The sequence below is a fragment of the Sphaerodactylus townsendi genome, linkage group LG11, assembly GCF_021028975.2.
Source record: "Sphaerodactylus townsendi isolate TG3544 linkage group LG11, MPM_Stown_v2.3, whole genome shotgun sequence".
NCBI lineage: Eukaryota > Metazoa > Chordata > Lepidosauria > Squamata > Sphaerodactylidae > Sphaerodactylus > Sphaerodactylus townsendi.
In genome coordinates this window covers 54,804,410-54,817,108 of record NC_059435.1, presented here as the reverse complement: position 1 = coordinate 54,817,108, position 12,699 = coordinate 54,804,410, and the positions used below count along the sequence as shown (strand labels likewise).

At 43.8% G+C, this 12,699-nt stretch overlaps 1 protein-coding gene across 7 annotated transcripts in view; it reads right to left on the bottom strand.

Annotated features, from left to right (window-relative positions):
• Window positions 1-12,699, bottom strand: part of CACNB2 (calcium voltage-gated channel auxiliary subunit beta 2) — a 158,940-nt gene that overhangs the window by 138,590 nt on the left and 7,651 nt on the right. For all 7 annotated transcript variants that reach the window (XM_048510600.1, XM_048510588.1, XM_048510592.1 and 4 more), the window contains exon 2: window positions 3,661-3,753. In XM_048510600.1, the coding sequence (XP_048366557.1) occupies window positions 3,661-3,753 (93 nt within the window). The remainder of the gene's footprint in view (window positions 1-3,660; window positions 3,754-12,699) is intronic.

Here is a 12,699-nt window from a genome sequence, read left to right as displayed (position 1 = left end):
AGGCCTAAGCGTTAAGCTATGGATGACACCAGGTCGCCGCCGCCACCGTACATGAGGCGGCATCGTGCGTGGGCGTTGAAGAGTCCCCAAGACAATAAGTCGCTGGGGAACATGGCGAAGCGCCAGTCGACGACACCACCTCCAGCAGCAGCGGCAGGCGCTGTTTTCGGTCGCGGCTGGCGACCCGGTACACCAGGAGAACAGCCAACCTCTCCGGGGCCAACCACTCCAGGCCGACACACTCCATGCCGGTGATCTCTGGGACGGGGGGCGCCCTGAAGGGGATAGACTCACGCCGGACAAAACAAGTGCCACCCGCCACCCGGCCCTGTATTTGCTTGGTTGGTGGTAGCCGTACATGAAACCTGAGGGCGTAACTTCGCCCAAAGGCGGCAGGTCTCACCTTCCGCACCCAGGTTTCAGTGACACATGCCAGGTCCATCTGCTGGTCTCGAGAAAATCCCGAGGAGACACCATGAATGTGCTTATTATTGATGGACCTGGCATTCAGTAACACCAAAGACGAAGCAGAGTTTCCCTGATCCCAGCCACCCTCGTTTCGCGGGATAGGTCGGAGGTCAGAAGGCCCGGACCCGAGCAACCCCGTCATGCGTTAAGCCTTCTATCATATGGCCATGCGCCTACACGCAATATCTACCCCGTCCCATCAACACTGGGATCCCCAGCCCCAAAATTGGTGCCCCCATAACACTGCCAAGCCCCCTCTATCCAACAGCCTGACTAATATCCCACTGACGTGGGCCCAATTCAGCTAGCAATAAATAACCCCAACCCAACCTAAGCCTTACAAGCACAGGCTGGGCAATACTAACTGAGCGATATAATAGTTAATTCCAACTAACCTACCACTAATGCTAATGCTGAACTAATACTAAACTAATGCGCAATCAGTGCTAAGGTTTGAGAGAATGGGGAGCAAAACCAAGGGAGGGTACTAAGCGGCGGCAAGGGTAATGACTGTTACCCAAGTCCCCGCTCTCTAATGGGATGATGGCACTACCTGGACCCCCTAAGATCTGTGGGGGTAATGATAGAGTTGTAGCTACAGGAACGGTGGGCGTGGGGCTCACACCACCCAGACCCACCGCTCATGTGCCGAATATCCAAGCCAGAGAAGTCCAAAGTTGTGGTCAGGGCAGCAATTGAGGGGCTGCTGCCACCAGTCGTCTCAATCAGTCCTGGAAGTAGAAGCGTTGCGTCTGAAAATTGCCCTCTGCCACGTGATCTACACAGCCCTCTCACGACTGGCTCACACGTTGCAAAGAAGGCAATGATGTCGTCAGATGCCTGTGCTCCCTCACATCTCCGGAACAACACAGATATTAGCACAGATGGTCTTTCGAATAAGCTCCAGACTCCGTATCCCCAAGGACGTCCCGTCTCATGTATGTATGTATGTATGTATGTATGTATGTATGTATGTATGTATGTATGTATGTATGTATGTATGTACACATACACACACACACACACACACACACACACACACACACACACACACACACACACACACACCCCTACATACATACATACATACAGCATCCTACGAAGCCACTGCCATCAAGGGCTGCCTGCTATATCTACGTTCAGCAATATAAATATGAGCATATTTTGTAACACATAATACATGCAATCTCTGCAATCTCTGATTCAGGAGGGACAGCTGTGAAATCATTCATCATCTATAAAATGGCCTACCGACAGAAAGGCCTTTACTGAATGCCACAAGATAATACATTTACTTCACTAATATTTATAGTTCTGTTTATGACTGAACACAGTGTAACAGGCACCAAGCCAGTTTTTAGAGGCTGATGGTTTGGATTTATAATACCTTGAATATATCTGTCTAAAGCAATCCTACAGATTGCAGTCTTTTATCAGTTTAATCTGCCTTTACCAAAGTTTTTTTAATCAACAATCCTCTTCTTTTTTCCAAACACGAAAATGTAAAATAAAATCTGAACATCCACGAGTATAACTGTAAACACACATCAACAGCTTACAGAATTGCTTCATAACAGCTCTGTGCTTTTCAGCAAAGCAATTTGGTTTAAAGCCCCACCAAAGGGGGAGGGGCTGAATCCATTGGTGGAAGCAGAGCAGGCTTCCGCCAGTGGAAATGCCCCATTGGGGGCACTTACCCCAGAGGAGGGGTGAAACTGCTGGCAAGTAGCTACCCCTGGACTCTGCAGCACTAGGATGGTGTGGGACACTAAGCCAGCATCCTAGTGCCCCTGCTGCTGCTGGAGCAGAGGAGGTGGTCCACGGGCATGGCTAGGGAGGAGCCAACATTAATTGGCTTCCTCGTTAATTTGCCAGTTTACGCCAGTGATGGTCACTTGCGACTTACACAATTTTTTTGTGTGTAAGGCTACTTACATAAATCTTTTAGGTAGTGTAAGTGCATTTAGCCCCATAGAGGCTTCTGGGTGGCAGGGAGGCTGTTTTGGTTTTGCAAACCTCCCCACACCACTTGGAAGTCTCTCTGGGAGCAGCAGGCTGTGCTGCCTGCCTTGCTGCTTGGATGAGGCTGCCTGTCAAGTTTGGCCTCTTGATCTGTACCTTTTATTACCATTGTTGTTATTATTATTTATTAGATTATACTATGCTGCCCCTTGATCTCAGATAAGCATATAAATAACTACTGTAATCAACAAGACGCCGATCAGCAATATTCCACACACTCAAGGCATTAATGGTGTAGTTCAGTAAAAAAGAGGAGGAGGAGAGGCCAGATGGTATCATAGCTGCCTCAAACATACGCTTGGTGGAACAGCTCTGTCTTACAGGCCCTGCGGAACTGCTTAAGGTACTGCAGGGCCTGGTCTCATTGGACAGAGTATTCCTCATTGGATAGAGTGTTCCACAAAAAAGCCCTAGCCCTGGTTGAGGCTAGTCAAACTTCCTTTGACCCAAGAACCACCAGCAGATTATTATTTAATTCACCACATCTGTATCTCGCCATCTTCTGACAAGTTCAAGGTGTCAGAAACTGTCATGCTCTGTATAATAACCCAACAACAATCCTTTGAAGTAAGCTCAACTGAACATAATTTTCCACAGCCACTCACTGACCCTGGAGTGGGACATGCAGATCAAAATCAAGTTCTAGTAGACCTACTGTACTGGCCATGTTTTTAAAGCAGAACATTCCTGTTGTGTTGATAGAAGCACTCAGAAGCCACATCTGTGGCGACAACTTTCCTTTCCATAAAACTAATCTCATTACTGCTTTGCAGAAATTAAAATTGTAAATACACACAAACACACAAAATGCTTTGAATACCCGCAGACTTGTGTCCAGTTTTAACACTGTCCTCTCAGTCCAGAACTAGAAACCCTAGAATATATTTCTGATCACTTAACCAACAATAAAAAACAGATTTCAGCATAATGCAGAAATGAGCCCAGACATTTACTTTTTGTTACAAAACTTTCTGTGAGTATTTACAACCTTGCAGGTTTTACAGAATCAGTCACAACCCTCTATTATAACAGTGTCAAGAGCTCCCAGCTCTTCAAAGTATGCACACATTAACCAACAGAACCCTGTACGGCTCGCCTTAGACCACTATCTATCTCAGTTAGGGGTCAACAAAACATAACAGCACTCAAGTAAAGAAAAATGTAGCATACCTGTCGGACAAAACTATTCGAGGTAGTGTCAGAAGACGTACTCCCATCGGATCCCTTGAATCTGTTTTTTCTTCTTGCACCTTTGCCATAAGACTGTTGAAAAAGATAAAACACCATTATTTGATTTGGCATATAGGATTATATAAAGCATAAGCATTGAGAACATTATCACGATTAGTTATAGTTGTATAACATTTTGTAAGGTTCATTTATATGAGTACTGTGTAATGACACTATTGCCCTCTGTGAAGAAATGCCTCCCCATTCCCTGAGGTTTGAAGGGAATGTTTAAGCATCTTTTTTCTCTCTCTGGGCAGGAGACTCCCTTTTAGAAATGCTAATATTGGCAGTGAGAGACAATGGGTTGGGTTAAATCCAGTGGTGGTATTCAGCAGGTTTGCACCACTTCAGCAGAAACAGTTGTTAAAATGGTGTTTGTAAACAACCAGTTGTTAAATCATTTGAATCCCACCACTGGTTAAATCCCCCCTCCTTCTCCAAGCAGGTATCAATTTGGAGGTCTCAAAAAGGACAGAAGAGTCTCAGGAACAGCATACCTGGAGCCAGCAGAAAAAGATACCTTGACCCATTCTGACCAGGTTAAGGGGATGGTAACTAGAAATTGATAAAACTCTTGGAAGCAGAAGGCTCTTCTGGCTGGGACTATTAAAGGGACAGATCTTGTGTCTGAGTTCTGGAGGAGGCAGCCATTTTGACCATGTGCTCACCCAAGGAGCTGAAGGACATTGTCCAAGTATTGGAGAATCTGTAGACAGTTGAAACTTCTTCAGCTTAAGAGCCTATCCTATTCTAACGACTGAGGATATCTAAAGAGGAAGGAACAGAGAAATTGTGTCTATCCCTCATTTTAAAAAATTCCTTGCTCAATCTAGTGCTGTGATGAAATTATGCTTGTAAACATTTTCTTTTTAATAAATACCTTTTAACATTGGTAGAAGTTCTCTGTACTTCATAGACCTCCCCCGTCTTTGACATGCTATTATTTGAAAGGAGCACCAGGAAGTGGGGAGGCTGGCAGCTGGCAAGCAGCTATTCCTCCAGGGGTGCATAAGGCCATAAACTAGCCTTGCAGTACACATGAGTGGGGAAGTGGGAGGCATCTGACTTGATAAAGGAAGCAGTGGACCCTGACCCTCCCCAGTGGGAAATTTCTACAAAGATTAGATGGTGGCAGCAGTTACGAGAGAGAGAGGGGGGGGCATCAAAAAGGCAGTGAGAACCTCTGAGAGAGAGCTGAGTGGAATAGGGACTGCAGGTCAAAGCAAGCCTGTTCTGCTACATCCCCATAAAATTCAAAACTGTGCTGAGATTTGATTGACCCAACACCCAATATTTTCAAAAAGAGAAAATCAAAGAAGAGTTTATTTTGATTGTTTTTCTATATTACAAAGCAAAAGTCCGAAGTGTGTGCGGGGAACACCTGGAACTGTAAAGGTAAAGCCCCAACTGGTTCATAGTTCCCTTATATGAAAATTAGAAGCACCACTGTAATTGTCATGAATGGGAAAAACAATACCCAACATACTGAAATTCAAAGCAGAATGTGTTCTTACAACACAGAGACTTCCAAATTCTGGCTTCTTCTTTACCCACAGAAGAAAAGACTGAATTCAGGACAATGGCGTTGAAGTAAATTGTAAGTATCTGAAGAAAATGGTCCTCATCACTATTTATTATTCTGATCTGCGAGGTGAACTAAAGCAAACCTTTTTTACTATAGAAAGGAAACACAACAAGCCTATGTATAAATTCTGTTGCCAACTGCTTAGTCTTTTTAACTGAAGTTCAAAAAATTCCAAAGATGGAAGTTGATAACATATATTATTAGTTTTCATTTTTTCGACTGAAAGTCACAAGATATTTGCCCTTGATTTGGAAACCCTTCAATGATTATTAAAATACATGTTTACACATATCCATGAAGAATGACTTCCTTTAAATAAAATCATAAAACCATCTTCACACCATTTTACACTGTTTTCACACCATTTTCACACCGCTGTTTTTGGTCCATTCAGAATCCACCAAAGTGGCTTACAAACTCCTTCCCCTTCCTATCTGCACAACAGGCTTCTTGTGAGGCAGGTGGGCCTGAGACAGTTCAGAGAGAACTGTGACTAGCCCAAGGTCACCCAGCTTCATATGAGTGAGTGGGGAAGCAAATCCAGTTCACCAGATAAAAGTCTGCCGCCATGTGAAGGAGTGGGGAATCAAACCCAATTCTCCAGATTAGAGAGTCCATCTGCTCTTAACCACCTTATCAGAGTTCTCCTTCAGGCAGTATACAATTAAAACAATGTAATAATATAAGAACAAGTCATTAAAAAGCAAGCCAGTGAAGCACCCTCCAGGGCAGGCTGACCCCACACAGCAAAGCAGCTTCACCACTGACCCACAGATCTTGTCTGGGCAGAGCTCAAGTTCATTGACCATCTCTTCTCATCTATCCCCTTGCTTTCACCAGGCACTTACTCAAACCTTCCAAAGACCCACCTGACTTCGTTGTTATTAGAATTCAGAGGCATCAATAAAACTGGTGGGCAATAGGCACAGGATACACAGGAGGAAATATTTATTTACCCAACAAGAAGTTAAATTTTGGAGGTAGTGATGGAAATGAGCCTTTAAAAAGGGGTTAGACAGATTAATAAGTTCATTAATGACTCCTAGCCATGGTGAATAAAGGGAGCCTCCATATTCAGAGGCAGTAAATCTCTGAATACTGGTGCTAGAAGGCAACATCTTGGAAGCCCCTTGGTCTCTATGCCTTGCTTGTTGGCCCTCCAGGCCAACTGATTAGACACTATATGAAATACGATAATGGACTAGATCCGTGGTGGCGAACCTTTGGCACTCCAGATGTTATGGACTACAATTCCCATCAGCCCCTGCCAGCATGGCCAATTGGCCATTCTGGCAAGGGCTGATGGAAATTGTAGCCCATAACATCTGGAGTGCCAAAGGTTTGCCACCACTGGACTAGATGAACCATTAGTCTCTTCCAATGGGGTTCTTTTCTTACCTGAACCTTTCCTCAACTTGCATTCCCCGTTCTTCCCCAAAATTTCTGCACATCCATTTTTCTACCCCATTTTTCATTGAACTCCAGTTTTAAACACCCAGCCATAGAACGCAAACCAGATCCATCAAGCCATAGAGCTGGGAGTTGCTGAAAAAAAACCCAGAGGAGTGAAAGAACAGATTCAGAGGAAGATGCAACCCAATCAGATAACAGGAGATAAGATGCTACACAAGATACAGAACACTGCGGCACTAGAGTCCAGACAGTTACAGAAGTGTTTCATAGCTATCCCCATAGCTCCACCTTTTCCCAATGCATTAGTGAAATGCATCCAGGTGCCTATAAGTAAAAGCCTATGTCCTTCCTCCCCAGTAGGGAAAAAAGAAGTGAGGTCTCATGCTTCACCTTCTCTGGTCTCAGCTACAGCTCGGACATACTACCTTCACAACCTTGGAGTTGATTGCAGGGGTGTTCTAAATGGGATCATGAGCTGCAGCACAAAGTCACAGGAATAGCCTGGCTGTCAGGATATAGTAGAGCCCACAAGTATCACAATCCAGGCAGGGTTCTCCCCTTTCTCTTCATAGAGTATTAACATCTGACCCTGTCACCATAAACTTTAGTTTAGCTATCACTTAGAACAAATGGATGTTCTTGTTTCAAGGTCTTTTATTGTCCTTTGCTGCCATCTAGATGTGCTTTTGCATTCGCATTGTTGATCAGCACTTAAACTTGCCAAACTCTGAAAGCCCAATGTCTCTGAAGTATTCTTACAAAATCACACCACATGGACTCATTACACATTTTTACAGAAACTATTTTGCACTTTGAAAATACCATCTAACATATGTATGGCAGGAGATTCCAACCTACACACCCAAAGTGATGGTAGGAGATTACCAGGACACATCCTACTTCAGGTGTGGCCATTGTCTATAAAGGGGTTTTCATTGAAACAGGACTTTCCCAGTGGTAGTAGTGGTGTTATGGAACTCTAATCACCACCACTAAGGCTGATCACACCCACACAGTTTTAAGAAAGATCTATCTTTCCCATTCATATTCTGCCTGTCCTCAAAAAGGGAACCACAACTGACAAGGTTCTGTTCTTCATTTTTATCCTCACAACAATCCTATGAGTTTAGACTGAGAATGAGTGACTAGCTAAAGGTCACTTAGGACCCCTCCGCACTGTAGGATTCGACCTTAGTTCGATGTAGGTCCGACCGGGGTACTCCGCACAGCCGTAGCGTTCGACTCATGTCTGTCTCAACTTCCCCCCCCCCCCACCATTAAATTTTTGAGCTCGACTGGGAGGTGCAACTTTCTGCGCGTTGAACTCAAGCCGAAGCCGGCAGAGTGCGGAATTTCCCTCGCCTCAACTCTGCCAGCCAGCCAATCACAGTGCAGTATTTTCAGCCATGCGCAGAACGGGAGACTCGTGGCGGCGGCAAGAAGCGCGCCTTAAAAAAAATCCTCCTACATAGCTCCTACGTCGGTAAACGGAAAAAAAGGGACGCGCACTCACGTTTCCCGCCATAGAACGGCAGCCAATCGGGAATGAGGAATGGAAGATGTGAGGAGGTAATCCCGCCCTCTGAACTCGGCTTCGGAGACACGAGTCAGCTGCTGTGCGGAGTAACAGAGGAGTTGAGCTCAGGTAACCATTTCCGAAGACACGAGTCGAACCCTAGTTGCCTCTGCTGTGCAGAGGGGCCCTTAGTGATATTCACTGCAGAATGGAGATATTAATCTTGGTTTTCCGAGACCTGGCCCAACTTTCTAAGCACTCCTACTAAAATTTCGAGTTCTCTTTTGCTGTATTGTTTTAGGTTTTCGTAAGTACTGGTTTTAGTACTGGTTTTGTTAACCTTCTTGGAAAATGCTTTGCTTAAAACTATACACACACAGTCACAATATGCAGAATCAAGAGATTTCTCCCCCACTAACACATGTTCAGCAAATATTCTTATGTAATTTTTCCATGGTGAGTTTTTATTACAACTCAAAATGATATTAAATGTTTCATTTCTGGAGTTCAGCAGTCCATTTTTTCTAGGAATGTGTGCATATTTATAAGACTTCAAACATCTGATGTTCACTGGAACAAAAAAATGTAAGCACTCATTCCTAAGAATACAGATTACGTTAATAAAATATGAAGAGCAATTTGCAATACATGCACAGTTAATTCAGTTAAAAAGGATTTCTTGGTAACTGATCCCCTTCCTTTTGAATTACATACAGTACAATCTAAGCATGCTTACTCTGAAGCCTCAAATGAGCTTACTTAATAGAAAGTGTATTTAGATTACAGCCTTAGACTTTATGCTTACTATAATCAATACCCAGGTATTTGTTCATTTTAGTAAGAGATGGGAGGGGACCAATTTTGTACTCAGAGCAGAATTAACTGCCAGTATGGGTTGAAATCCCACCATTCTTCTCTGCTGTTGCCATGCCCCTGGGATTCATGGACGCTGGCACTGGCTTCTGAAGGGCCTTTCGTTGCAGGTGCCCCAGTTGGCCACCAACCAAGTGGATCAATGCTAGGTCAAAGGTGCCACCTTCAGAGTACTAGGCAAAGTATAACTGAATAGAGGATCCAATAAATGAACTATACATGGGTGAGCAGCCTCAATAGATGCTACGTGCAATGAATAGAGGTCATCACTTACAGGTTTCCAAGCCTTGGCTTCAGTCCATGGGCTCAGATTTGGAAGGCAGGGATGTCTAAGTCATCTCAGGTCCTCCTGACACCTGTTGGGCTGCTCCAAATTCCCCCGGCATTCTCTCTGTACTACATCAGGCTAGGAGAGGATCAGTCTCAACCAGCTTGGGAATGCAAAGGCTTGTTTTATTTATTTATTTACATTATTTATAGTCTGCTTTCTCACTTGGACTCAAAGCAGATTGCACAGAGCAGGTTAATACAATTGATGGATGGGACATTCAATAAACATTGCAATAGGGTTAGGGTTGTAGAACAACCAGTAGTCTAAAAACAGAACTGAAGCAAAGTGTAAGTATTAACATGACACACTAAATGATACAAAATTCCACAGCAGGATCCCAGTTTCAACAATCTATACACAGTATACAGACCACAGTCCCCAGTAATTTTTCTAAGTTACTCTGTGAGTTATCTAGTTCAGTGTAAGTCTATTACATGCAGAGAAAAGCCCTCTTGAATAATTCAGTTTTGCATAGTTAATGGAATGCCAAGAAAGTAGGAGCCTTGCTGACTTTCTTACGCAGGCCATTCCACCAGGTTGGGACCAATATGGGAAGGCATGTGCACAAGCAGTTGCTGATTTTGCCCATTTGCAGCCTGGCAGCTGCAGAAGACCTGTCTGCAAAGCTGTCATGGCAGCTGACCTGTCTGCAAAGCTGTCATAGCAGAGCATAGGGAGGAGACAGCCTCATAAATATGAGGGTCCAAGGCAGGGCTGGAGCTAGGGAGAACTGCACCCGGGGCATACGTGCACCCTGCGCCCTTGCCACACCCATGCCAGCCCCTGCACCGGCACGCACCTGGTGCATTGCATGCTCCCACCTTCCCCCTTGACACTACACCACTGCCAAGGCTATGAAGGTATGATCTGCTGTATCAAAACCTGCACAAGAGCAACAAGGAGGCCTATTGCTGCTATTGGGCTCACTGAGGAAGTTGGCTGTCAGGTGAGGTAGGCCCCCACTCAACAGCTGAACAGCGCTATTGAGTGTGCCAAATTGGCCAGTCTTTCCAACATTGCTGTAGTCAGCACCAAGGGGCCTCCCAAGGTGCCAGAGAGGTAGGCTGCAGTCTGCCCTCAGCAGTGAGCGCACTGCCAGGGAGAGGCGGGGGGGGGGGGCGCTGGAAAGGGAACAAACAAAAGGAAGAAGAGGAGAACCAGTGGCCAGACTTGAACACAGCATCTAGTTAACAGCTACAGCAAGTTCAAGAGTAACTTGGTGGAAAAAATAACATCAAATTCTCAAATCCAAAAAAGGACCTTAAAATAAGAAAAGAGGTCCATAAATGTATAAAATAAATTTGTTTTCCATGGTTTAACACCACCTTTCAACTACACAAATGTAATATTTGGTTTGTGGGGTAAATTCCAGTCATTCATAATTTCTCCAGAACAAATACAAATGATGCATTTTATTATTAGAGAAGTTCAAAGTAAGCTGTAGGAGTCTGGATCCTTTTTTGGGGGGGGGAGGGGGGAGCTGGCTCCTAGATTCCTAGAAAATTTGTCAAGGCCATTCCACTAATGAAAACAACAGTCTTCCAAGCAGTCAGATGCCAGAATTGTTCTATTTCTATCGAACACAAAGCAGGTATTATTTGACTCATATGGATATTCATAATAAACCCCACATTCCATACAAAAAAAGTACATTCATTACCTGTGAGAAGATACTCACTGCAATAACCTTGTAGGAGGGATAGAAATATGACTCACGCAAGAAGGGGCGCTAGAACCATTGGGAGATTACAGAGAGTATTTGATGACAATACCAATTGAATAATGAGATAAGGCACCAGAGAAAATCTAGTGATATACAACAATTCTGTTTTAAACAATGAGATTGCATAAGATGTGAAAGCTAGACAAAGCAGTTTTGAAATAAAAATACAAAGAACTAACTGCTTCAGTCATGGCACTGACAGGACTCCAGGAAAGAAAGAAAGAAAAAAAGACTCAGAAGGTATGCATATTTCCCAACAAGTAGGAATTAAAAAGCCATGACAATATGTAAACTTTCAAGAGGTTATTCAAACCAGAGACTGTCATATTTAGAAATCTATTTTTAGCAAGCCCAAGATGTACATATAAGGGGGAAATTAGAAAACCAAAGATTACTTAAGAAAGGAAAAGAAAATAATTCCAAATTAGAAACACAGAGGGCTAGCAGTAAGATGACGAAAAAGATTAAAATGACTAAAGCATCAGAGTGTGGAAAGAAATTAAGCAAGACTAGGAAATTGCTAAGGGGACAGAGGTAATTTATTGATATTAGAATGTACCACAAAGAATGAATGAATTCCCACCTTGAAAAGAATTTCTGTGTTGCAATGAATGAGATACTGATTAACAACGATTACACTGTCAGAAGTACAAGTGCTACAAAAGAGATAAAAATAAAAACCAGTGTGTTTCCTGACACAGAAGAGAACATAGTTGAAGGGCAGGAGGTGGGGGGAAGCACTGGTAGAAGAGCAGCGGCTGGGGCAGGCTACAATACAAAGCTATAATAACTATAATAACTACATAAGATCCATTACATTAAAAAAATTAAAAAGGCCATCCCTTCTACACAAGTAAATTCATCTACTTGAAAAGAAAAGAAAATTGTTGTCAGTTCATAGAAGGAGAAAAATGAAGATAAACATTTTCTTCAGACTAGACCTACTTCAAGTTGACAATGTTTGGATTCTCCTCTATGAGGAGATTCTCTCATTTTGTCTGACACATATTACTAGCAATAAAGTCCATTCTGAGAAAAATACAACAGGCTCAAGAAAACTGTTGCTGGTCATTTCTTTTATTGTTCATGAAATATTAAAATTCTACATGCAAAAGAGTTCGCAGGATGCTAATCCCTCCCTTAGGGATCTCTAGGTGGTTGCCAACTCAGGCTTGTGACATTCCTGGAGTTCTGAGCCCAGCACCCTGGGACAGCAGAGTCTGGGGAGAGAATGGAGCTCAGTTGGGGTGTTGGGTCACTTTGGGGCTTTCCTATGTACTAGACTCTGGAAGACCATTGATCCCACCCTCCTAAGCAGCCATTTTCTTGGGGTGGGGGTTAGTGATCTCCGTAGTTTGCTGGTCAGCTATAATATTTGCAGGTGTCTCCCACCCATTGGATATTGGCCACTCCCCCCTTCAGTGGCCCTCAGGGATGCATGTGGGCAATCATGACAAAGTCAGGGACACATCCCTGCCTCTCCTTCCCTTCTCATGGTAGCCCCTGAAAAGGCAGGGTTCCCCTTCTTTCAGCCAGGC